The sequence below is a fragment of the Colobus angolensis genome, unplaced genomic scaffold, assembly GCF_000951035.1.
Source record: "Colobus angolensis palliatus isolate OR3802 unplaced genomic scaffold, Cang.pa_1.0 Scaffold163, whole genome shotgun sequence".
Taxonomy (NCBI): Eukaryota; Metazoa; Chordata; class Mammalia; order Primates; family Cercopithecidae; genus Colobus; species Colobus angolensis.
In genome coordinates this window covers 7,539,760-7,566,150 of record NW_012114744.1, presented here as the reverse complement: position 1 = coordinate 7,566,150, position 26,391 = coordinate 7,539,760, and the positions used below count along the sequence as shown (strand labels likewise).

Genomic DNA, 26,391 nt, shown 5'->3' with positions numbered 1-26,391 from the left:
CCCGGGTTTACGCCATTCTCCTGCCTCAGCCTCCCGAGTAGCTGGGACTACAGATGCCCACCACCTCGCCCGGCTAGTTTTTTGTATTTTTTAGTAGAGACGGGGTTTCACTGGGTTAGCTAGGATGGTCTCGATCTCCTGACCTCCTGATCCGCCCGTCTCGGCCTCCCAAAGTGCTGGGATTACAGGCTTGAGTCACCGCGCCAGACCTGTACTTAGTAATTTTTATTAATAGAATCCTGTATGTTCAAACACTGAAGGGTAAGTCATTTCTTCTGTGACTGCCACTAATTTGACTAATTTAAATGATGAGACAATATGGGAAGGAACACAAACATACAGCTCAGCAAGATAAACTGTTAAGATGAAACTAGAACTGAATGTGGTCAAGTCCAGTTTCCTCAAGCCACTCACAAAATTAGTTACATTTAAGAATAAGACTAAAATTTATTATTTTCATAGTTATTTTAAGCAGCTAGCATGGCCGTTCATTTTCTAGATGGAATAATGGCATAGAAATTTAAAAAATACTACCAAACTTTAAATACTTGTACTAAAAATAAAAAGTGACAATTCATTTTATAGTGAATAATCCACGTTAAAGGTTTGTTTTTGATGTAATTTGCTTGGGTGAAATACATTCACTTGGATAAAGAATTTCATTTATTTGTTTTCTCTTAGATAGTGTAGTAGTTCAGACAAAATAATTATGTCCTCTCAGTTTGAGCTAAAAAAAGAGCTGTAAAATGTCCTCATCTTTGTTTCTTTCCTAGGATCCTCAAATATTCTAGGAATAATTTTCCAAACCAATAGGAAGCACTAATGTAAATAAAGCAATTCACTCTTTAAAACTTTGGTAAGCTTCCATCCTCACTCTGACTCTGGAACATCCCTTTTTGAGATCTGCCACCCCACTGCCTACAACAAATACCACATTTTAATGAGTCTATCCCTTTGATCACTAGACTTTCCTGAAAGAAGCTAATGCCAATAAGCCTTAGGTTATGAGCAAGATGATTCAACTTGATTTTAAAGCAAAGAACTATGCATTGTTTCTGTAAAGACCCATCTGTCAAAGCCTAGCCACTCTATAGATGCCGTGCCTATACTCAGCCCATTAAAAGGAGCAGCTCTGTGGCTGTCTCCTAAGATAATAAGATATTGCACAATGGTATGTGTTGTTGCTATCATATCTGCTGAAACCCTGGTTAAACTGTTGTCTTCTCCTAACCTGATGAGGCACACCCAAGATGCATAGGGCCCCTGGGCTGCTGGGAAACACACACCACCATCTCTCCATTAGTCAACATACATCCACCCTTGCTTGGAGCTGAGAACTATAATTTTCTTTCTCCCTAGGCAGTAGGTCCTCCGTTTTCTAACTCTGGGTTTAGGGAGAGTGGAGGGTGCATTAAAGTTTGTTTTTCATTTTACTCATACATACTTGGTAAATATCTGAGTTCTCTGTTTGGAAATTGATTGGTTAGAGGAAAATAACCTGCTTCTAGTTTCGCTTCTGAAACTAGAAAGTTAGCTGTTAAGAACCCTAAACCAGGCTGACTTTTATTCTGTGATAATATCTCTAGGTATCATGTTTTTAAAACAGTTCTATATTACTCTTTTTTTTTTTTTTTTTGAGACGGAGTCTCGCTCTGTCGCCCAGGCTGGAGTGCAGTGGCCGGATCTCAGCTCACTGCAAGCTCCGCCTCCCGGGTTTACGCCATTCTCCTGCCTCAACCTCCCGAGTAGCTGGGACTACAGGCGCCCGCCACCTCGCCCGGCTAGTTTTTTGTATTTTTTAGCAGAGACGGGGTTTCACCGTGTTAGCCAGGATGGTCTCGATCTCCTGACCTCGTGATCCACCCGTCTCGGCCTCCCAAAGTGCTGGGATTACAGGCTTGAGCCACCGTGCCCGGCCCTATATTACTCTTAATGGAGCAAACATTATCTTAAAAACAACAGAGTAGTGAATTTTTAAAAGATGGCTTGTCATATTCTTAGGAATTAAAAATAAAAATATAAACGTAAAAGGCCCAAATTTGTAGAACTCTAATACTCATGAAGAACTTCTTGGGGAAAAGCTTATCCTGGAAGCAGCATTCCCAAACCACAACTAGCAATACTTAAATTAACCATTTAAAAAGATGTCCTGCATTAACTATTGCCCAGATGGTGACACTGGCAGATATTTTCCAGGAAACCTAGGGATTTCCCCTTGTAATGTCATCTTCCATGGTCAGGGATGCACTCTAAGCATTCTTAGTCCCTCCTAACATGTTTCTCATAATTATTAGGGGCATTAAAAAACAGCCATGATTTTTATAAGATACTAGGATTTCTCTTTCGTAGGAAAAGAAAGACAAAATGAGTTACAACTGTCAGATGTAAAGTTATAAAGTATATAAAATTATAAAGTTTTCTTAAAGGACAGTACTACATTAGTTAATAAACATATACCTAATTGGTAATACATACAAAAACATAACGGAAAAATTTTTAGGTAATCAGGGAAACACAAATTAAAAGTTAGATTCCATTTTTGGTTAATCAAATTGACTAGATTTTTAGAGTTAGTATTAATGAAAACATGGGGAAATAGGTAATTTTAACACAATTTTCTGAAATTAATTTAACCATATCTATTAATATTATAAACAGGTAGGCCCTTTGGTCCAACAACCCTTTTGATTAAAATTCATGTTTACTGAAAAAAGAAATTCCTCAAGTAAATAGAGTTTGCTGATGCTTATTAAATTGGGTATAATTTGTTTACATAGCAAAATAAAAAAGAAAATAATTCCATTTAAATAATTCAAAATGGAGTTGAATTATGAACAATTTTTGCTTCTATGTATTTTTTAGGATTTAAAAATATCAAAAATAGTATTTTATAGATATATGGGTCCTTATTATAAATGAGTAAATTAATAGCAGGTCTTTCTGTACAATATTACAGAGGTTTACCTCATACCCATCTGCAGAGTACTCCACAGTCAAGATATGCCTTAATTTGTTCACTCTTCCTGCTCTGACAGATATCTTGATTGTCTTCCAGGTTCTAATTTAACTTATTGCACTGAAGAGGTATAGTGCAAATGGCTAATAAAAAATTAAAATCATGACTTCAGTGGTAATTTGAAAAAAGCAAATTAAAATAACAAGACATGATTTTTAAAAATCTTGAATTCGCAAAGATTTTCGATATGGCAATCATCAATCTTGGGTAGTATACAGTGGAGTATTTATATGACAGATGCGTGTAACCTGTCTAGGAAGCATTTAGGCAGTGTGCATCACACATTTATTTATTTATTTATTTTATTTTTTATTTTTTATTTTTTTGAGATGGAGGCATGATCTCGGCTCACTGCAACCTCCACCTCCTGGGTTCAAGCAATTCTCCTGTTTCAGCCTCCTAAGTACCTGGGATTACAAGTGTGCGCCAACATGCCCAGCTAATTTTTTTTGTATTTTTAGTAGAGATGGGTTTTCACCATGTTGGCCAGGCTGATCTTGAACTCCTGACCTCGTGATCCACCCACCTCAGCCTCCCAAAGTGCTGGGATTACAGGCTTAAGCCACCGTATCCAGCCTGAAATTTTTTTCTTTTCTACTCGGTAATTACATATCAATAATTCTATAGCACAGAAGTAATAAAAATAAAAACATATCTGTCAATTCATCTATCTGTCACTGCTATTGAAGCTTAAATATGCAAAAATAAGGAAGTGGTTACATAATAAAAAAATTATTCAATGGATTAGTAAGCAGATTAACTATCACGATCAGCAAGAATAATTAAAATGAGGAAATAAATATAATTTTAAGAGTAAATTGGATGCATAACTCTACAAATAAAATATATAAATTCTGGATAATAAAAACTGTCCTAAAAGGACTATAGCAGCTTTTTAAGTGGCTATTCCTGAGGAGAATAAAATAATGATTTTTACGTTCTTCTTTGTACTTGAACCTATTTTCTAAATTTTCTACAATGAACATTTACTACTTTTAAGGTAGCAATTAAAAAGAAAGAAAATACATCCTTATCTACAAAATTCAACATGCTTCTGCTTCATCTATTAAGTAAAATTGACCAGACTCATGGTAAAGCCCTTGTAATGATTTTATCTTATCAACCCAAGCTTATTGCTAATGAGTACCCAACTCTAATACTCAACTCCATCCCAGATGGTTACTAGGCAAGTCATGGCTCACCTAAATTCTACTCATATTCTTCCACTCAGGGCTAGAACTTTCTCTCCCAGAGTTTCTGATAATGATTTTTGGTTGTTAACTATTTCAAGCCAACTTCAGATGTTCATAATGTTCCAAGCAAAGTCTAGTAATGTGACAAAATCATTTTATACTCTAATGCCAATGAATAAACAATAGTAATTCAGAAGAATGTTCCTTCTGAGAGCAAGAATCCTATCAATATTTGTTAAAGGAACAAAAATAATCATTAGCATGATCATAACAACTCCAGCAGCTAACATTTATTGAGAGGTTTCTGTTTAGAAGTAGGCTCGCTGACAAGTGCTTCACACTTTATTTATCTCATTTAATGCTCAGAACAGCCCCCCATTTCACTGTTGAAAAAACAGAGCCCCAGGTTATGCTATTTCTTGAAGGTATATAGACAGCTTGGGCCTGAGCTTCAAATACAGTTTGGGTGGATGTCAATAAGCCCTACATTACCAAATTTGTTTATGGAAAGCCCATAAGATATCATTTTGTATTTTATATATCTATTAATTAATCTAACTATCCATTTAGCTAAGTTGACATGATGTGTTGTGCTACAAAGCTTCCTTTTATATATAAAAACAGATACAAAACAATAAAAGTTTCTGCTAAATCTCATTATATAAGTAATATGTTTACCTGTATAGGACCAGCCAATCTCTTCAACAAGTTTTCTCTGTTGTCTGTAGTATCCATTAGCCCAATCTACAAAAAAGAAAAACCAAGGAATCAGTATGTAGAAAAATATATGTCCAAAAATAAAAGATGCCCAAATTATTCATACCATAAATAGTTCTTGATTACTTATTTCCATGTCATCTTCTCAATGTGTTCTCTCAACCTCAACCACCACCATTACATTATATATTCCAATGCGCTTGTTCTGGTAGCTAGTGAAATTTTAGAGGATGTGTTTAAAGGATGCTGACATTCAGGCAGAAACAAGGTACATATTTAGGTAATGAAAGAGCAGCTTAGAGGGGTTCAGCCCCAAAGAGGGACTGGAGTCAGAAAGGACAGCTTGTCATACCTCCAAAGTTTTGTTACCATTCCCTAAGTCTAATGCCTGAAATCCTATTGATTAAAGATACCTTTACATTTACAATCCAAGTTTTATCTGAAAAATGCTTCTAGTTTACCCAGAATTAATCATGCTTTTTTTTTTTTTTTTTGCTCTGTCGCCCAGGCTGGAGTGCAGTGGCGTGATCTCGGCTCACTGCAAGCTCCGCCTCCCAGGTTTAGGCCATTCTCCTGGCTCAGCCTCCGGAGTAGCTGGGACTACAGGCGCCCGCCACCACGCCCGGCTAATTTTTTGTACTTTTTTAGTAGAGACGGGGTTTCACCGTGTTAGCCAGGATGGTCTCGATCTCCTGAACTCGTGATCCACCCATCTCGGCCTCCCAAAGTGCTAGGATTACAGGCTTGAGCCACCGCACCCGGCCTGATCATGCTTTCAAAGTTTGCTTCCATCCTAATGCAAAACAAAATTAGCTGCTGTCAGAAAGTAGAATTTAAATGTGCATATGTTGTTTGGGAGAAATGTTATGTCAGATAGCATGAGTGAATCTGTCCCTTGGAGGAACAGAGATGCTTGAGTTAGGTAATGCAATGGGAAACTTACGGCCATAAAGGTAGTGAATGCCCCATGACCCAGAGAGTCTCTAGATCTAGAACATGGGGCAAGGGATAGGCAAAAGAAGATGGGTGAAAACCAGTCTCACTCTGCATAATTCAAAATTTTGCTGGGAGCCACGCCTGCATCCAACAAATGGGAGTGTTCAGATTCATTCTCCTCCTGGTACGATTGTCCCTTAATCCCTGACTGTAGTGACATTAATACTTCATTTCAGCTACGTAGTGGGTAAAATAAATCTTTGCAGGATAGGTTTGGAACCTGATTGGTGATGGCAGAGCTGTTTATGTAGAGAAAGCTACAAATAGTTTACAAATGTCCTTGTAGAATATTATTCATTCATACATTGACACTCTGTTTATATAGTATGAAATTACTTCTTATTATCTGTATACATTTGTTTTCTCTATTGGATGCAAGTATCTCAAGGACATTTCAGAATTTATTTTTCTTTCTTCCATGTTATATACTCTCTGATTATTACAACATGGTAATAAATGAGTATGTCTTAAAAACTAAAAGGCAGGCCAGCTATCAGAAATGCACACTTAAAATTCAAAGGTTATCCAAAGCCAAAATGTACTTTGGAAAAATAAAGGTGTTGGTCGTGTTTAAAGTTTTTAAAATCTACATATTAAGTAAATATTCTATTGGCTATATAACACACTTCAACATAAATCTATTTTTTACAATAGTTTTATTAAAATATAATATATGCATCACACAATTCATCCATTAACGTGTACAAGTCAGTGGCTTTTAGAATATTTGCAAAGTTTTGTAACCATTCCTGCAAACAATTTTAGAACATTTTCATCAGTCTAAAAAGAAATTCCATACCCTTAGCTGCCACCCCACAACCACGCCCATCCCCCAGCCCTAGGAAAACACTAATATTTTTGTCTATATAGATCTGACTATTCTAGACATTTCCATATAAACAGAATGATACAATACATGGCCTTTTGCTATCACCTTCTTTCACGTCACATAATGTTTTTGAGGTTTATACATGGTACAGCCTGTATCAATACTTCATCCTCCTTCACTGTCCAATAATATTCTATCATAGGGTGACCAAGACAGCCTTAAACTTCCCCTTGGTTTGACTAAACTTTAGAAAGAGTTGTTCCTGACCATAGGCCCTTGATTTCCCTTTATTATAGAATTCACTGTAGGAATATTGTAATTGTAGTTCTTTTTTTTTTTTTTTTTTGACAGAATCTTGCTCTGTCACCCAGGCTGGAGTGCAATGGTGTGATCTCAGCTCATGGCAACCTCCACCTCTCGGGTTCAAGCAATTCTTCTGCCTCAGCCTCCTGAGTAGCTGGAATTACAGGCGCGTGCCACCATGCCTGGCTAATTTTTTTGAATTTTTAGTAGAGACGGGGTTTCACCATGTTGGTCAGGCTGGTTTCCAACTCCAGACCTCGTGATCCGCCCGCCTCGGCCTCCCAAAGTGCTGGGATTACAGGCATGAGCCACTGTGTCTGGTTTGTTATTCTTGCTCTACTCCTGTGAGACATAAATCCTTTTAATAGCCACCTGGTAACTTTATAATCCAGAAATGTACCTCTCAAGGACCTGGGAACCACCTCTTTGAAAAGTAATCAACAAGAGAGACAGCACCTTTGTCTTCCAGTTTAGGTAGGAGGGTAGGAGACTAACTTCAGTGGGGCACCTTGCTCCAAGTTGTAAAAACTACTTCCTGTCATAAAGATTCAAATTTACTTAGATAAACTTAAATTTATTTAGATAGACTCATATCTTTATGACAAGAGGTAGTTTAGATAAAGCCAATCAGCAAACACAGATAGCTTATGGCCCTGAATGTCCTGCAGTTCTTTTCCACAAGTTCACTCCAGCACTTAAAAACCTGACCCAGCCTGCTTCATGTGTGTTGAGTTCAGACTCGGATCTAGCTTCTCTCCCCTACTGCAACAGCCTTGAATAAAGTATTTCCTTCCTGTTTAACTTTGGTGCAATTTTTGTTTTGACAATTGAATATACCATATTTTATTCATCCATGCATCACGTAATGCATACTTGTATTGTTTCTAATTTGGGGCTATTACGAATAATGCTGTTATGAATATTCATACATAATTTTGTTTCACTTTCTACTTACAAATGAAATCTTAGGCTCACAATTTATTTTTCAAATAGGGTTGTTCCATAAAATGCTAGTTATTTAAGACTAAACTGATTTAAGTTAAATCCTAGGGTTAAGAGTTTCTTTATTACAAATGAGCATATACAATTGGATATTAGAAAGGGCCGTAAAAGGTTACTGACTGAGACTTCTAACAGTCTAGAAAAAAGTAATTCCTATTTTAGAGATACGAAGATTTACGCCAAAAAATGTAAGTGGTTTGTACAGGCAGCAAGTGATAAAAAATGGAAACCATAATGCTGGGTCCCTGACTTCCACTTCATTTATCCTCCCTCAATATCAAGGATTCCTACAAATTCTGAGCTACTGGTTACTCTCCTAAGGTGCTCTGCCTCAGCAGCAGCCTCTATAGCATGCTTGCCTTCAAGAGACACAAAATAGTGCAAAACAATACAGCGGGCTACAGGTTCATTAGCAGGAATTACTTGGACAAATAAATTATAAAGAATGGACTGTATATGTGATTTAACCTGGCAATCAACTGAAATTTTCACTGAAACTTTGCACTGGCCATAGGAAAAAAATTCCTTGACATTTCTAATATATTTTAAGTATAAATATTTTAGAAATGTAAGACATTTTGTTATGCATTGTGGTGACTTCAGGAGATCAGATACCATGCAAAACCTGTATTTAACAAGCATTCTATTGAAATAAATAAAACAGTAAGCTCTTGTTTTAATGATTCATTCTAAAGGATAACAGCAAAACATCAGCAGAATTTTAGCTTTCCTTGTAGAGTTTTATCCCTACACAATGAACATTTATCCTTGGTTTTTAATTACTTACATTAAGAAAGCTTTTTCAATACAAGATTCCCAGGTGTTGGTAGCTCTCTTCAGTTCCTTTATGTATTGTTCCCTTAATTGTTACTTCAAACAATCCGTTACACATTCATATGCTAATTACATAGTGCTTGGGCGTGAGAGAGTACCCCACTTTAAAAATTCTACTTAGAGGTCTGATAGATGAGATGTGATAGCTCCAATGAACAAGAAAAAAAGAAGCTGGGTTCACTTTTTTGTTGCATTATATACTTTGAAAACCAGGAAATCCTATATAAAAAAGAATCTATCAAAAGTGCTTACGCATTTTAAGATCCATTAAAATAATGAAATAAAGAATTTTTTTTCTGTTTCTGTGGATTTCAGTTTCTTTAGTTTGTATATTTTGTTTCTTTCCATTTAAAATATTTGACAACGCTGTTATGGTGTGACTGTTTTGTAGTGATAAAACTAAGAAATTTCAGGAAGTGACTGTTCACATGATATACAACAAGAAAATACATATTAGCAAATCTTTTTTAAGGTTATCTTAAAATTTGTCCTAAAAATATTCTTTATGAAGCAGCTTTCTAACCTCCTAACGAAATTCAGAGAAATTTAGTTTATATTATGTCAGATAACCTAAACATTCTCCTTTTAACCCATTCCACCTTGAACTTACCTTGAACACTTACATATATGCAAACATGTATTATACAAGGATATATAAAAATACATATATTTATTTAGTATATGTATTATAAATACATATTTCATTTGTTTACTTATGTAAAGGAAATCAAAGTTTTGTTTTCCTTGATAACTCCCTATCAAGGAAAACATCTTTTCTCAAATTTCTTAAACTTCCCCGCCAAGTTAAAATCAGGGTGCTCATTTCCTACTAAAAAAAGTCATTATAAATGTTTTGAATTCTAAAAATGCTTCTGATTGTGGCCTTGCCCTAAAGAAGGTCTGTGTTTCATGCTGATTAACATGAAACAGAAGACTGAAGTGGCAAGATAAATCTTCAATTTATCGCCTGCATTCTACTAAAAATTCTAGCAGCAGTGCTCTGACAAAATACACACACAAACACATATACACATGTTATTGCCATAAAGTGGTCAAAATATTACTATAATAGAGAGAAATACAGTGCTCCTAAGAAAATGAATTTTCAGATAGAAAATAACCATAGATCTAAGTTTGAAGTATAGGATTTCGTATCTCTTAAAGTGAATTTGTCCAAGGTAGACGATAGTTCTTGCTATTTCACATCCTTTAAAGAAGTTACTAAAGAATTTCTGAGGACATAAAAAGGTAGCAGAAGTCTAGAAATGTGGCAAAGAAATGACAGAATTAGAGATGAACCATTAAAGACCTTGAAGAAGACTGACAAGGAAGAGACCTGGGGAAAGGGACTGAATGTTCCAGGTAGAGGAAAAGGCATGAGGACCAAAAAGTGAGAAATCACAGAACTCAAGATTTGAGAGGCCAGGCAGCGCTCATGTAGGATCTTCATAGATCACCAGGAACTTATTTTTGGTGACAGCTCACTATCCATCTTCACACTTTTAACTTTCATCCTACTCTCTTTTCTTACCTAGATTTCTTTTAAAAGCGAGGAGGTAGTCTACTGAGTTGACTGAATGGCACTGAATGTACTTCATATGTTGCACATATTTTGAGGAAAATTTTCAAAGAAGAGTATGAAATAATCCAATAAATATTTTAACTGAAAGGGATTGGATGTGTGCTTGTGAAGAAACATAGGTGGTTTGTGAAGGCTTGAAGAAGGACTTAAAACCCTCTGGAGATAGTATACTGTCATCAGAGTGGTTATCATCCACTAAAGAATGTGACAGTAAGACATGCTTAAGACTGAAGTGGCATTGATAAACAATGGTTGATAGTGACAGCAGTCACAATCATCTGTCACTGGAAACAAAATAAGTATTTTCCCTGAAAATAAAATAAAAAACAGGAATTCCTTTAAGAAGAGAATCAACTGTTTTTTTGAGGCGGAGTCCTGCTCTATCGCCAGGCTGGAGTGCAGTGGCATGATCTTGGCTTACTGCAACCTCCGCACCTCCCCCAACACCTACGCCCTGGGTTCAAGCAATTCTTCTGCCTCAGCCTCCCGAGTAGCTGGGATTACAGGCATGCACCACCATGCCCAGCTAATTTTTGTATTTTTATTAGAGACAGGGTTTCACCATGTTGGCCAGACTAGTCTCGATCGCCTGACCTCAAGTGATCTGCCCGCCTTGGCATCCCAAAATGTTGGGATTACAGGCACGAGCCACTGCGCCCAGCCAGAATCAACTTTTGATTAAAGAACACCTATGAACACATCAACTGGTTATTAAATACTTTGTATCTTCGGATGTTCTACTATTGTTGTCTTTCTCCATTTGATAAGAAAGCTGAGTTTATGACCCAAATGATCTAACCCAAAACCTTGATTTGCTAAGACAAACTTTCCAAGTAAAATTAAATTTGCCCACGAGTACAGAGTCTACAATATTATACATGGCAAACTTTCTCTGTGGATCTTCCTGTCATTCAGTGTTAAGGATTGGCTTGCTGTCAAGTTAAATGATCATATAGCCTATCTTTACCCATCTGGAATGTAAATTTTATTCAGTATATATGCAACGACATTTATGAAACCTAATTTAACTAATTACAGTAATTCAGATAGTATGGTTTGTTTAGGCTATAGTAATAGTTCAAACATTGCACTTACTGTTAACCACTTCAGATGTCACCAAAAGACCTAAAAAATAACGTTTTTTATAGTATATATATCAAGCCATTTGTTTTCCAATTTCAGCTACCTTCCAGTGTTAGAAAGCAGAGTTTTGGTTTCCTCCTGTCTTCAAAGGCTTCAAAATAAAAGTACTTTTGAATGTCTCAAAACTTAAATAGCATCTTTATGCAAAAATAAGAGGATATTTTAATTTATATCATTAAAAAGAGGTAATTCTGGAAAAACATGAGTTATAAGAGTCCAGGTAACCTCTTTATTTAAGAGTAAGTTTAAAGAGATGAAAAGTAGATGCCTGAGGCACTATATAATCAAAATGGTAAAATCATTTAAGGAGATGGAAAGTTTGAACATAAGGATAATGGAAAAGAACAAAGGGAGTCATTTCTTATATATGCTTATTTTGGTAGTGAGACATCCAGTTAAATGCGTATGTCTCACAGGACCAAGGAAAGGCTCAGAGGTGAGCAATTAGGTTTTATTGTCTCTTAGACACTGGACATGCTTTCAGAGACAGAATCTCTATGTTGGTAATTTGTCTACTATTCAAGCTTTTCAATGAAAGCTCAAAATAGTCACAGGCTAATCTTGATAAGTAGTGTATTTTCCTATACTTAGATGCATTTAAGCTAATGTAATTTATCTATATGTCTAAAGTTGAGGTATTTTTTGTTAAAACATATTAATAATTTTGATCTTTATGACATAATAAAGTATGCCTATTTCAAACAAATTAGAAAATATACAGGTAGCAAAAATACTTCAAAAATCACTTGTAATTCTATGTACTATAAATAACTGCTATTAACAGTTTTGCACATGCACATATGTTTCTCTAGATGTTATATATTTATATATAATAAATTTGGACTTTACTTAAATTCAATGACACTATTTGGTAACCTGTTTCTTTACATGATAATGAATCACTGACATATTCTCAATTTAATAAATATTATTTTACAGCATCATAACAGTTCACTTAAAGCATTCTCTACTTTTTGGATACTAAAATTAAAAGTTGACAATGTCAGAAGATTTATTTCTTGAGCTTAAATGATATGCATGAGGATAGTTTGTATTGAACTAGTTTCGCTTGAGCTTCAGGTATAAAATAAAATCTGTAGATGAAGTACCACATTTTTTCCTGTCAAACTTCTTCTACAATATCAACGAAACACTAAGCACAAACTCATTGTTATTGTACTACAATCATTATAGTTACCTAGTTTTATGTCTATAACTAACAGTGAATTTTTTTCTCCATAAGAGAAAAACCCAATGTTGATTGCTCAGCGATAATGGGAACAGAGACAGAAATATCAACCTGTGTACAAATAACAATTAAAGGAACGAGCTAAAAATAATATTATAAGTGAGAAGAGAACCCAATCTGTGAAGAAAAAGTATATAAAAGGGAGTAGAAAACACAATTCATCAAACGACAAAAATAATGTTATTATATTTATGTATTATGTTAATATATGCTATTAAATTATCTTACCATAATAGTGTTATTTAGCAATGTAAATAAGATTGCTGTTTTGAAATCTTATGCTCACGTACTTTCAGTGAAATCTGACGCAGAGCAAGAACATCTGCCGTGCCCCCTTCTGATTGGGGTCGCTCAGGAAGTTCTGGACAACTGGCACACTCAAATAGCCAATTAGAGGATACAATGGGATTCCATTCACATTTACCATGAAAAGCACAAAACACCAAGAGAGCTCATAAAGGAACAAAGATATGAACTATTTTTAATATAAAAGGAAATGCAAATAAATGAGGAGACTTACTACATTCTTCAAAGGAAACATTGAATTTGGGGAAGTTGTGATTTTTTTTTTCCATATTAATGAATAGGTCAAATCTCACTAGGATGTTTCTAACTGAAGAAATTTTTCTAAAATTTATATAGAATAATAAGTGGAGAGTAATAATTGACTAGAACACTTAGAAAAAGTGTAAACTAATAAAGGCTTGGTTATCAATTACTAAAAAAAAAATGAATTGACAGGCAGATCAATAGAAAAAAGCAAACAGCACTAACACAGAACCTACTATAGATGCAAATTTAATATATGAGAAAGGAAACATCACAATTAGATAAGGAAAATTATGAAGGTTCAAAGGTTGGGAACACTGTGAAAAAAATTAAATCGTACTTGACACATACATAAAAATAAATTCCAAGTGGAATAAAGAATGTTTTAAAAAAGACGCAGAAAAACTATTTACAAAGTGAACATTAAATTAATCATAAGATGGGGGATGCCTTTCTATGCATGAAAAAAAGGATATTATGAAGAAACATTTTTAACTATGATTATACAGCACTTAAAACTTGTATAGAGAAATGTTTAATGAAATACAAATTGTAAAATTAAGCTATTGATAAATGTTAAAATACATTACACAAATATTACAATATATTCCACACACAAAATTATTACAAATCAATAAGGGCAAAATATGAGCACAAAAGTTTTAAAAATGCAAATACAATTAATAAATTTATAAAGAACTGTGAGACTACTGGTATCAAAGAAACAGAAACTAAAATAACATGAAGATAGCAGTTTTCCAGCTAACTGGTTGTCAAAGGTTTATTATTACTTTTTAAATATTCAGTGATGATCCAGAAATCTTGAGATGTTTCCTTATATATAGGTAGAAGAATGAACTACTATAAACTTTCTGGAAAATGAGTTGACAAGGGTTATCAAGATCCTTAAAACTCTTTATATCATTGGACACAGTAACTCTATTCCAAAGAACATATTTTAATAGATTAACAGAGATTAACATGAGGTACCAAGATGTTTACAACATTGAAAATAATGGTGAATAACTATAAAATATGTTAACATACAAAAAGTGGGGGAAGTTTAAATAAATTATATAAGGTTCCTAATATGAAATGAGGTGAAGCCATTATATTTTCAAAAATATTCATTGATTTTTTTTTGAAATATACATGATATAAAACATTATCAACAGGATACAATTTTATAAATAGTACATATATACAGAAATGTAAATTTCTTTATGTGGTGCCATTGGGAGTGATTTTTATTTTTTCATATGTTCTTATGTTTTCCAAGTATTTGATGAGTTTTTGTTAGTTAAATATTTAAAAAATTTAAAGTGTCTGTGCACTCTGAAAGAATGTCTCTGATTCTACAACTAGATAAAGATAAATATGTAAATATGTTTTAAGTATTTTACATCTTTAAGACTGTAAAGAAAAATTTGAAATCCATTTTAAAATCTTCTTCCAAGAGACTGCATGATAGATGCAGCATTAACAGCATTTTAAAGTTAAGCTTATGAAATAGTAGCCAAGTTGACACATAGTAGGCAAGTTAAGCACTTCAGCTACCAAGATAATGAAAAACAAGAACCACAGCAAAACAGGAAGTGCAACAAACTCACAGATCATCTTATTGGCCATGATGATCAGATGTGCTGGGTCTTCATTTTGTGGGTAAACTTTGAAGTAGTCTTACTTTAATTTTTATCGTATTTCTAAAACAGCACATTTTGCTTAGATAAAATTAAACTCAAATGTCAGCGTCTATCCATTAAGCAGGACAATCTAGCAGTTTTATGTGTTAACAACCTGTTCTGAAATAGGTGTCGGTCATGTTAAAGTTGCTGCCAGGAGGCTGATTGATTCACTGTGTGGTTATGTCTGGACAAGGCAGAGTTTCTTGACTCCTTTCCCAGTGTATTGACTGAAAATTCATTTTTGGCATGAACTCCTTTTTTTAAAAAACTGGTCTAGAAATAAGAAAATTTTATTCCCAGGAAGCATATTTACTATAATAAACTGATAATTTTTCAATGGATCTGTAATGATGTAAGACATTTTCAATTTGCCAGTATCTTTTATAAGCCACTTGCTATTGCTCATTAAAACTACTTAAGCTTGGGCAATATTGCAAAAAGAAATCAGGATGAGCAAGGGAGATCTGTCTAACTTTAACTATAAACACATATATTTTTTTATGCCTCTTTTCACTTTATTCTTAAGATCGAAATCTTAGATTCTGCCTTTAAGTGATGACCTTGGACAAGTCAAATCTCTTTGCTTGTATTTCCACAATTTAAAAATAGGGGTATATATCTCTTTAAGTGATGACCTTGGTCAAGTCACGTCCCTTTGCTTGTATTTCCAAAACTTAAAAAAAGGGGTATATATCTCCTGTTTACTTACAATGATACTGTAACAAGAGATAGGGCATGTGTAAAACCATTTTGAGCTCTTTGTAAAAAATGTGCTTATAACAACACTTATCATTTCCTGACTTTTATTTTTCAGGCATTTGAAATTTTTCTTTCAATAGTGAAGCAACTTTTCTTAAATGAAACAACAATGTGACATTTATCTAAAGTGCATAGCATGTTTCTGTTGTCATAAATTATTCACTTGTTTTCTGATGCTATCTGATTCTTAGTCTGAAGTGCTCTTTAGTTTTAAGGATAAGTATGGACACTCACTGCACATGGAAAATACAAATCCTGATACTCAAGGATAAACTGTTCCCCTACAGTACAATGTGAACACTGAAAAACCAAAATATTTAATTTAAATCAAACTTGAGGAACCACCCTTATGTAATCTAATTATATCTTTGCGTTGTACTTTTTTTTTTTTTTTTTTTGAGGCAAAGTCTCGCTCTGTCGCCTAGGCTGGAATGCAGTGGCGTGATCCATCTACGCTCACTGCAACCTTCGCCACCCTGATTCAAGCAATTCTCCTGCCTCAGCCTCCCAAGCACCTGGGATTACAGGCACCCACCACCAAGCCTGTCTAATTTTTGTATTTTTAATAGAGACGGGATTTCACCATGTTGGACAGGCTGATGTCAAGCGACCTCAAGTGATCCACCCGCCTCAGTCTCCCAAGTGCTGGGATTGCATGAATGATCCACTGTGCCCCACCTGTACTGTAAATTGAATACATTTTTTAAAGTAAAATTTCTCAGAGTACTTTCCTTGTTTCAGAAAAAACTAAAGGCAGCTTAAGATCACTATTTATTTAAGAGCTTATATTGTTTATATTTTGAAGAGTTCTTCATTTTAGAACCACTTTCTCCACTAGCAATTAAAAAAATTAAACAGTTTGATGACATCTCTAGTTGGTAGGCTTTTAATTGTTAATGAGCACCTAGCTATATTCATCACTGATTTTGCTCATAACTGTACAAAAAAGATTACATCTACTGCTTTATTGGTATGTAAAAATGTTTCACTGCCAGTAGACTATGAGATGATAATTACTATTTATCATTTTATTTCCTTGTATTGTAAAGTTTATTTGAAGTGAGTGGAAACTGCAAATCCTATTGTCTCAATTAGTGCAGCTTAAGTATGGTCTAGCTGGCTAGCAGAATCATTTTATTGGCTTCCATTCCTCTGCAGGACACTTTTAGTCCCCATCCCATGCCTCTACCCTTTGCCAAACATCTCAGTTGTACTCTCTTTTCTTTCTCACTTTAATACTTGCATTCTCCATGGAACCTGGTGTCTCCACAATGCCCATTCTGTGAACCCCCAAAGTCGGCCTTAAGAAGCGAGGATTCACTTCAACCACCAATCACAATATGCTTATCTTCAAGTCCTGTAATTGGTGACCTATCCTGACCAATGAGCACTGGGTCTTATTGGCCCACTGCTGCAACACCATTTCCCAAATTTTGCCTGAAAATTTGAATGCCCTCTGCAGTGGCAGATGCTCAAAGTTGCTCATTGGGTTGCCCAGATTACACAGGTTTACTGCACTCAGAGGAACAACATTTAAAACGCATTCCTGTTCAGTACATAATTAATAGTCTTGGAAAATACATCCCATTAGTTGCTTTTATACACAATTACAAATTGTTGGCCAAGGGTTAGATATTATTTATTTTGGAATAGTTAACTCATTTGGAACAAATATGCTTTCTCTCCAGGTTTATTGTTCTGTTTGTGAGGATGTCAAGAGACTGAACAAGTTAATGCAGTGTTTCTGGCCAGGACTCCGCTGGCATTTTGCCTTGGACTTACTAGGCCACTGGGACACCTAGAGATAATTAACATACTCCTGCACTGTCTAATGTGATAATGGTAACGGTTAAATAAAAAAGAGCATTTTTTTTTTTTTTGAGATGGAGTCTCATTCTGCCGCCAGGTTGGAGTACAGTGGTGCAATGTCGGCTGACTGCAACCTCCGCCTCCCAGGTTCAAGTGATTCTCCTGCCTCAACCTTCTGAGTAGCTGGGACCACAGGCGTGTGCCGTGATGCCCAGTTAATTTTTGTATTTTTAGTAGAGACAGGGTTTCACCATGTTGGCCAGGATGGTCTCGATCTCTTGACTTTGTGACCCGCCTGCCTTGGCCTCCCAAAGTGCTGGGATTACAGGTATGAGCCACCTTGCCGAGACAAAAAAGAGCATCTTAAAACAGACCACCGGTAGCATCACTGCACATCAAAGGAGCTAGCTCTGTGGGCAAGTCAATGTTTCTCTCTAAGTCTAGGAGAAAGAAAAAAGTGTTTTTATGAAAGGATTTACACCTTGGAATTTACGTATCATATAACACAAAGACAAAGATATAGAAATGTAACCTATGTTTTCCTTAATAGATTTTTTTTAGCATCTAAGTGATCATACCTTTCAGAAGTTTATACTTCTGTCATTAATTTCACTAATGGCAAATATTATTTTGACAGAAGATGTTTATCTGATAAGTTATTACAGATCTAGCCAAGGATACACTGATTTAACCTTGGAAATAAGATCACATAATTTTGTGCTCAAGCGGATCACAAACTAGCGCAAATGCCTAAAGTTCTTTAATAAGTCATTCAAGTTCATTGGCAAATCAAGAAAACAGTGACTGCTGAAATACAAATTATTTTAAACTACCTTGTTTTTTAACCTCAGAAATGGCTTACAGAAACTGTCAACTCCTACCTTTTTTTTTTTTTTTTTTTTTTTTTTTGAGACGGAGTCTCGCTCTGTCGCCCAGGCTGGAGCTCACTGCAAGCTCCGCCTCCTGGGTTTACGCCATTCTCCTGCCTCAGCCTCCCGAGTAGCTGGGACTACAGGCGCCCGCCACCTCGCCCGGCTAGTTTTTTGTATTTTTTAGTAGAGACGGGGTTTCACCGTGTTCACCAGGATGGTCTCGATCTCCTGACCTCGTGATCCACCCGTCTCGGCCTCCCAAAGTGCTGGGATTACAGGCTTGAGCCACCGCGCCCGGCCTAACTCCTACCATTTTAAATGATATGCACCTCTAAGTAACTTAAATGTCTTGCTTCACACACTATTTAAATGAAATGAATGCTTCTTGTGAGGATAAAATTCCCAGAAGCCTCTCTGGTCTCAGAACAAGGGGCATTAGTAGGCAAAGAAGTTCTGCATTTCCCAAGAGGACCCCCATCGGACCCCTTGAGGCTATGCACTCACTTCCTACCGGAACCTCCCAGGTAATACAGTGGCTGGAGAATGCGCTGCTCCCTCCTGATCAGGGAGTGTCTGGTGATTTGGGATGGTGATCCATTCTAAGGAATCATGATAATACCATCAGCCTGACACAGCTTTCTCATCTCACACAAAGCTGCTGTCATTCAGAAGCATGTGTGCAGTATCTGGTGGTGCTCTAGTGGGTCTTGATTATCAGGGAGAAAGACTACCCCCATCTCCCTGACACATCCAAAAATAATTGATGCAGTTTTCTAAACCCTTCATGTAATTTTGCCCTCATTTCCAGTCCACCAAATTACTTACGGGAAACTTAGCAGTAATTGTAGACGTAACAAGAAACCCTTGGAAACTTTTCACATGTAATATCAGCATGGTGCCTGGCACATGAGTGAATAAATGAATGAAAGTTACACATCTCACACCATGTTCAGTTCTGTAGTTACGAGAGGCTTAGGTAGAGCAAGTATCCAGTAAAAACCCTCAAGAAAAGGCATTGAGGATATTATTTCATGGTCTTCAACAATCCCATTATGTTGTTATTTTAATTATATTTTTTACAATTTTGGTCTTTAAAATACCACGGACCACCAAGGATATTTCAGCAAAATAAGATTAACAGATGATTTATGATTTTAATGAATTTGATTCTTTAAATTCAAGGCACGTCCCAAGGATTTTTCACAAAAACAATTGATCCTTTTCATGGCTTAATGCCACTGTAACTTCCTCTACACAGCTAGCGGATTGCCATGGACACACACTCGGACGCCTTTCATTCTCTCCAGGTCTCCAGAAGTTTACGTTTGAAGACAAAAAGAAAGAGCAGAGGAATCTTTTCTATACATAAAGCTTACTTGGGACCTTAAACAGTATGCACCTTTGTAATACAAATTTCTACCAGAAATTTATAGTATGCTAAAACATTACTTCTACACCAATTAAAAAAAGAAGTAATGTTTTAAAAATCCAGAAAATATCAAGTAATCACAAACCAGTGATTTAAGACAGTGGTAAACACCTATGATTTCACAGACGTGTAGCAACCCACAGCTTAAAAAAGAAATGTCTGGTTTCTGTTTCTTTCTTTTACATATTTATTTAGAGACAGGGTTTCACCATGTTGCCCAGGCTGCTGCTGAATTCCTGGGTTCAAGGGATCCACTCGCCTCAGCCTCCAAAAGTGCTGGGATCAGAGGCGTGAGCCACCAAACCAGGCCAGATTTCTGTTTCTTTTAAATAGGTGCTACACACAGAGGTAAAAAGGATAAAGTATGCAAATAAAAAGTGAATACAGACTATGTAGCTGGATAATTCTAGGAAACAGTTGCAGTTTTTTTCCTGGGAATTCAGTTAGATGGTTTTTGCCTGAACTTTATTAATGATTTTCTGAATTCCTTATTTAATATGTAAGTGTGAATAAGTTAAGAATTCTTCTGGTTGAATGTTAAATAATTTGAAATTTAACTCAATCTTATTCTATTTTACTGACAATACTCAATGGAAAAGAAATGAGAGAAAACTTTCCCACATACCTGCTAAGGTAAGATAATTTTTCTAATCTTTCCATAAGCAATCCCAAGATAAACTTCCATTTTGTGGACCATCTCTGTGCCAATTTATAATATTTATAAAACTAGCACAGGTTAAATGCAGCTTCATTTTATCAACTACCTATTTGCTGAATTAAACCAATTAATTCAATGACTGTAAACACACAAGAAGGACCAAATTAATACAATGTCCAGATATCTTATTCATTCCATACACCTTGCTGGTGCTACAGATGAAAACTTTCTGAAGTCAGTTCCCCTAATGCAAAGCTTCTCAAACTACTTCATATCATGCCTCAATTAGAAAGTGGTAATTTTTTTGTGCCTTGGGATAACACATATGAGCTGAGCGGGTGAATATGTGGCACACATGTAATTCACGAGTGGCACCACAGCACACCGACTGGGAAGCCTTGCCATCCTCAAGCACCTGGTCTCAGGGCCTTTGCTCAGCCATTTCTCCAACTGGGTATCTCTACTTTCTCCTTTCTCTGCCTCCTCACCCAATCCCAATCCTTCTCATGCATCATGTGGTATCTTAATACCATTTCTTTGACTTTTACAGTCTTTCTCACACACACAGTTATAATTGAGTAATAATTTTTTAATATTTGTTTACTGTGTCATGAAGACATGAACCGCTTGAGAATTCAAAATGTGTCTATCTTGCTCTCTGCTGTATATTCAACACCTAACCTAGGCAAACATGCTCTGTAAATATTCATTGCATGAATAAACGACAAATTTAGGATTTATAATCTCAGAGGAATGTTCCCTGCCACCCAAAATTCATTGACCCGTCTCTGTTCCCCAATCTTTTTCAGATCAGTGACTGCTAAATCCTTCCTTTTATGATCAGGAGCAGACTGAACATTCTCTTCTCACCAAGAAAACAGAAAACGGGAAATTTTTCAAGTTCCCTCCTCTTCACCTTTTAACTACTATTTTCATCACCGTCTTTCTCATTGCATCTCATAGAGACAAATGCCACCACTCTTTTCCCATCCTCCTACCTTCTCCAGGATTTTGTGGACTTCAATCTCTCTCTCTTCGCTGAATTGCTCTTTTAAGCCCCTGTAACATACTTCAGCACTGCTACCCTCAAAATTCCCCTTCCCTTAGTCTTACCCCCTCCTTTACCAAATGCACTGAGCATCTCTATTTCCATACATTTTTCAAGTGGCAGTTGTCATCTTTCAATGAACATACACCTGTATGTCTCTCTTCTGTCTCTGGATTACTTTAAGAGCAGAAACTAGTACACCCTTAGATCCTCTATATCTTAGTATCAGGCACAGAATAAGTGCTCATGAATATTTAACACAATGAATAAAAAGAGATTACTGGATACAGAATGAGTGCAAAGCACGCTAAACACGTTATCAACTTCATAACCATTTCTTATATTGTGTTTCCCATACTGGACTGCTATCAAAGAACAGTGGATAGGGACACTACATTGATAACGAAATGCAAATTTGCCTTGTTATAATTTTCATATAAAATGGTTGCAGTTAACAATAAATATATGAAATTTATTTCTAATTCCTTCTAGGATTTACTGGGCTTTCTTGAGTTTATCTAGTACTTCCTGCTGTTCAATTATGGACACCTTCAACTACACATTAGCCCCTTATGGATAAAAGAATCTTAGTTTTCATACACTGGAAAATGTTTCATCATAATTTTTTATTTCAAATATAATATGGAAACAGACATTTCTGCTTTCAAAATAGGTCTACTTTTATTAGAAACTCATTAACAGAACTTAAATTTTTCCCCATTAAGTTCTTACACTGAAATAAATGTAATGACTGACCTTTTAGCTATCTAGGTGCCTGTAATATTGAATAGCTTATTGAGATATTGAATACCTTATTAAAGTGAAACATATGTCATATGAATGTATTTCATATATATGTGTATAAAATTAAAAGGTTTCCAATATATAATTCATTTTCTTATATGATATGTGATAGATGATATGACAGATGTAATGCTTTTACAACCATACCTTCCTATCTCTCATCTAAGTTTCAGAAAAGGAATGGGCTCTGAAAGGATAAGAAAAGGAAAGAAGATAAGGAAAGAATAAGAAAAGGAAGAAGTTAAAAATCAGAGACAGTGGGAAGGTTGCTGATCATGTTTGCTAAAGATGTGCATCAGAATTAGGCATGAAAAGTTATTTTAAATGTATGCAATCTAGAAACATTTATATGGAAGAAAACCACAATATACAGGTAACTAGTTATGACTACTGAGACAAGGAAAAAGTACTTTATTTCACAAAAATGGCCAGTTACAGTGCAATCAGGTTACTCTGTCATCAGTATTTTCAAATATACAGTCAAAATGAAAATATGGATTTTTAAATTATGCCAAATCTTAAATCCATGGAGGTCATAACCGTGCATATATTAAGAAATATAATTTATTTTCAAATCATACTTTATAAATGTTAGTGAAATTGGTTTCCATAAAATTATAAATAAGAATAGAATACTATATTTTTAATAGAAGAAAACGTTACTAAGTAAGTACAATATTAAACCTTTCATTACTCTTAGGTATGAGCTTTTATATTTCAAAGCACACAAATTCTCATATTTGTAACTTACGGGCAAGCTAAACTCTAAAACTTGTAGGAAAACTCTACAAAAGCTTTTATTGTTGTCATTAGCTAAGTTACTGTATCATTCTTATTTTCATTCGATGTCTAGAACTTCTGTGGGTTTAAACAGCATTTCATCATTCATTAACTTTATTTTCCATGACTCTGAATGCCATTCACTTCTAATAACATATACTAGAATCTTGACGTTCCTTATTTTCAGGTATTTCCTGCTTATGAAATGGATGAAATACTGATTTTAGAAATCATCATATTTTTCATTAGAATGCCAACTTTATGTTCAAGCCTATTTCAAATTCATTCACTTCTCTCCATTTATCTTGCCTCTACCCAAAGTCAAACCACCACCATCTTACGAAATAATGCATCTGCCTCCTAACTGGTGTCCCTTGTTTTGTCCTACCTTCTCTTTTTTCTTCCCTTCCTTTCTTTAGTCTTTTCTTTCTTCATTTAGCTAATTGATACCTTCAACTAATATATAGTGATTACATACTGCATGCCAAGCACCATTTAATAGCTTACTGAAATACTGAATAGCTCATTAAAATAAAAAGTGTTCCATATATATGTTTCATATACATAGGCACTTGAGATGCACTGGTGGACCCCCCGCAGCCATCCAAACCACAAACATATTGTCCTTGTGTTCACATTGCAGTAAGGGGAGATAGAAAGTTAACAAAAACCATAATAAATGACTTAATCATGCAGTACTTAAGAAGGTGATAAACACTATGGAGAAAAGCATTAGAGTAGAATAAGGCAGATGCACAAGCAGGTGCAATTTTAGAATGTGTGGTCAAGGGGAACCTTGCTGAGAAGTGACATTCAAGCAAAGCCTTGAAAGAGATCAGCGAAGAAGTCTGCAGACACCTGAGGGAAGAGCAGTGCTGGCACAGGTGCAAAGTTCCTAAGACAAGACCAAGCCCCATGTGATGGAAGAATAACAAAGAGGCCAGAATGGCTGAAGCTGAGAGCAGGCAGGGGAGATTACCAGGAAATGAGCTTCAAAAGATGAAGACAGCCTCTTCCATTCTTTTCTACGTTGCAAACTGTCAAGAGTTATCACAGTATTTTTTGCCCTTTTAAAAAATATTTACTTTTTTATTATGCATGCATATAGTTTAAAACTTCAAGGACTACTCCAAGACTCATAACGGAAAGCAGCTGGACTCTGCTTCATTTCACTCCACCTCTCTAGCCCAGTGTCCCACAGGTCACAATTTTCAATTCTTCAGCTCTCTCTTCTGTAATTTCACGCCATATTTTCAGATAACATACTCTTATTGTAATTTCTTGACTTACAAATTTTAGATACTATATATTACCTTTTTACTTTCATGGATAAGTATTTATGCTCTAACTTAAATAGTTCCATTCTCTCCAAACCTAGAGTATAAATATCATATTTTAGAGGTATTTTCATTATGTAAATATTCACGACTGTTGAGCAAAGTAGTGTATTATGATTATACTTTCTATTCAACTTTTTCTTGCAGTTAATTAAGGCCTTCTAAATTTGATTATTTTCCCAGTATCAATTGCTAATTTTCTCCAAATCTGTAAAACACTTGTAGATTTTCAAAACACATATGGGTCAATATATTGTCTGATGCAGTCAATGAATAAGTAATATAGAATTTCCACTTTACTCCCTGAAATGAATAAGTAATACAAAATTTCCACTTTCCTCCCTGAAATCCTCTTGTTCCAATTGGACTGAGGGCAGCACAGCCTGCTGCCTAGCTTGTGTACTCAGGTCATTCTGATTGCTGTTTCACTGGCTGCAACTCTGGTTTCCTGAATCTCATGAATCCCCTTTCTGGTTTATTCCCTTATTTTGGTGAGCACTGGAGCATATACTCCAGCAGCTTCTGAAAAAACAACAAGATAAAAGTTTTTAAATTGTCTTGTTCTATCCTCACAATTCTAGGCTAAAAATAACTTTGTCCTCCAGTTTTTTAAGGCTTGTATTGTGTTGTGCCATTATACTCCGATTTTAAGTTTAATTTGAAGGTAGAAGAAAGCAAGCAAATTGATTCCAAAATTACATTAGCACATATATTTAATACATTGAATAATCAGAAATAATCCAAAATGTGACAATACTAAAGTCTAACATGTCTGCTAAATATTCTGCAAATCCTAAATAAATTGCCATGAGATATTCAGGCACCAATGAATATTCAATAAAAAATTCCACACTATATATTTTATATATATTTCCATATACAAAACTATATTTGGACTTTCCCAATCCTTATCCGAGAGTATCTCACATTTATCCCAGAAAGATGAGTAGCACTATTAATAAAGTGTCATTAGTAACGTTATTCTAGCCTGAAATGTGCTTATTGAAAACATTTTTAGATTTAAAATTATTCAGTAATCCATTTTGAAATAGCAATTTATTCAAATTTTTAATTTTTAAAAGCTGCTTACTTGAAGTATGGTTACTTATATTTAAAGGGTAATGGAAATAAAGAGAAAGTCATTATAGAGGTAAAAGATACCATTCTAGAGGAGAGGACCTGTAAGACTGGAGTATTAACATCTGAAGCCCCATTAGAAAGGCTAGGTAAAAAATAAATCTTATGCAGAAACTAAAATACAACACATACAAAAAGGAATATAAAAGTTGGATACATATAGTATTCTTAAAAGAAAGAGAAAAAAATAGGATAAAATTAAGAAATACAGATGATGTATAGTTGATATTCTTTTCCAAACAGATTGATCTACACATTTTATAAAATCTCCTACGTACAATGCACATAGCTGCTACAGGAGGGGTAGAACTAGAAAGATATGAAGTTGACAGCAGGTGACCTGTTGTATAACCTGACTATATAAGGTAACTATGTGGTCAGGTTATAGTTAACTAACCATCGCTAATACATTTCACTGGAACCTTGAAGAGAAATTATTCTACAGACAAATGATTAACCCTTTTTAATATAAAACATGGTATCCTCTTCCTCTATATTTATTTGGCAACACTTGACACATTTGGTTAGAACTTCGTATGTTCAAGATTAAAATCATTGGTTCGGCCGGGCGCGGTGGCTCAAGCCTGTAATCCCAGCACTTTGGGAGGCCGAGACGGGCGGATCATGAGGTCAGGAGATCGAGACCACCCTGGCTAACAC

General features: G+C 35.3%; 1 protein-coding gene across 3 annotated transcripts in view; it reads right to left on the bottom strand.

The window, feature by feature from the left end:
• The window catches only part of PTPRZ1 (protein tyrosine phosphatase, receptor-type, Z polypeptide 1), a 209,151-nt gene that overhangs the window by 138,977 nt on the left and 43,783 nt on the right, over positions 1–26,391 (bottom strand). For all 3 annotated transcript variants that reach the window (XM_011937398.1, XM_011937399.1, XM_011937400.1), the window contains exon 2: positions 4,888–4,953. In XM_011937398.1, coding sequence (XP_011792788.1) covers positions 4,888–4,953 — 66 coding nt within the window. The remainder of the gene's footprint in view (positions 1–4,887; positions 4,954–26,391) is intronic.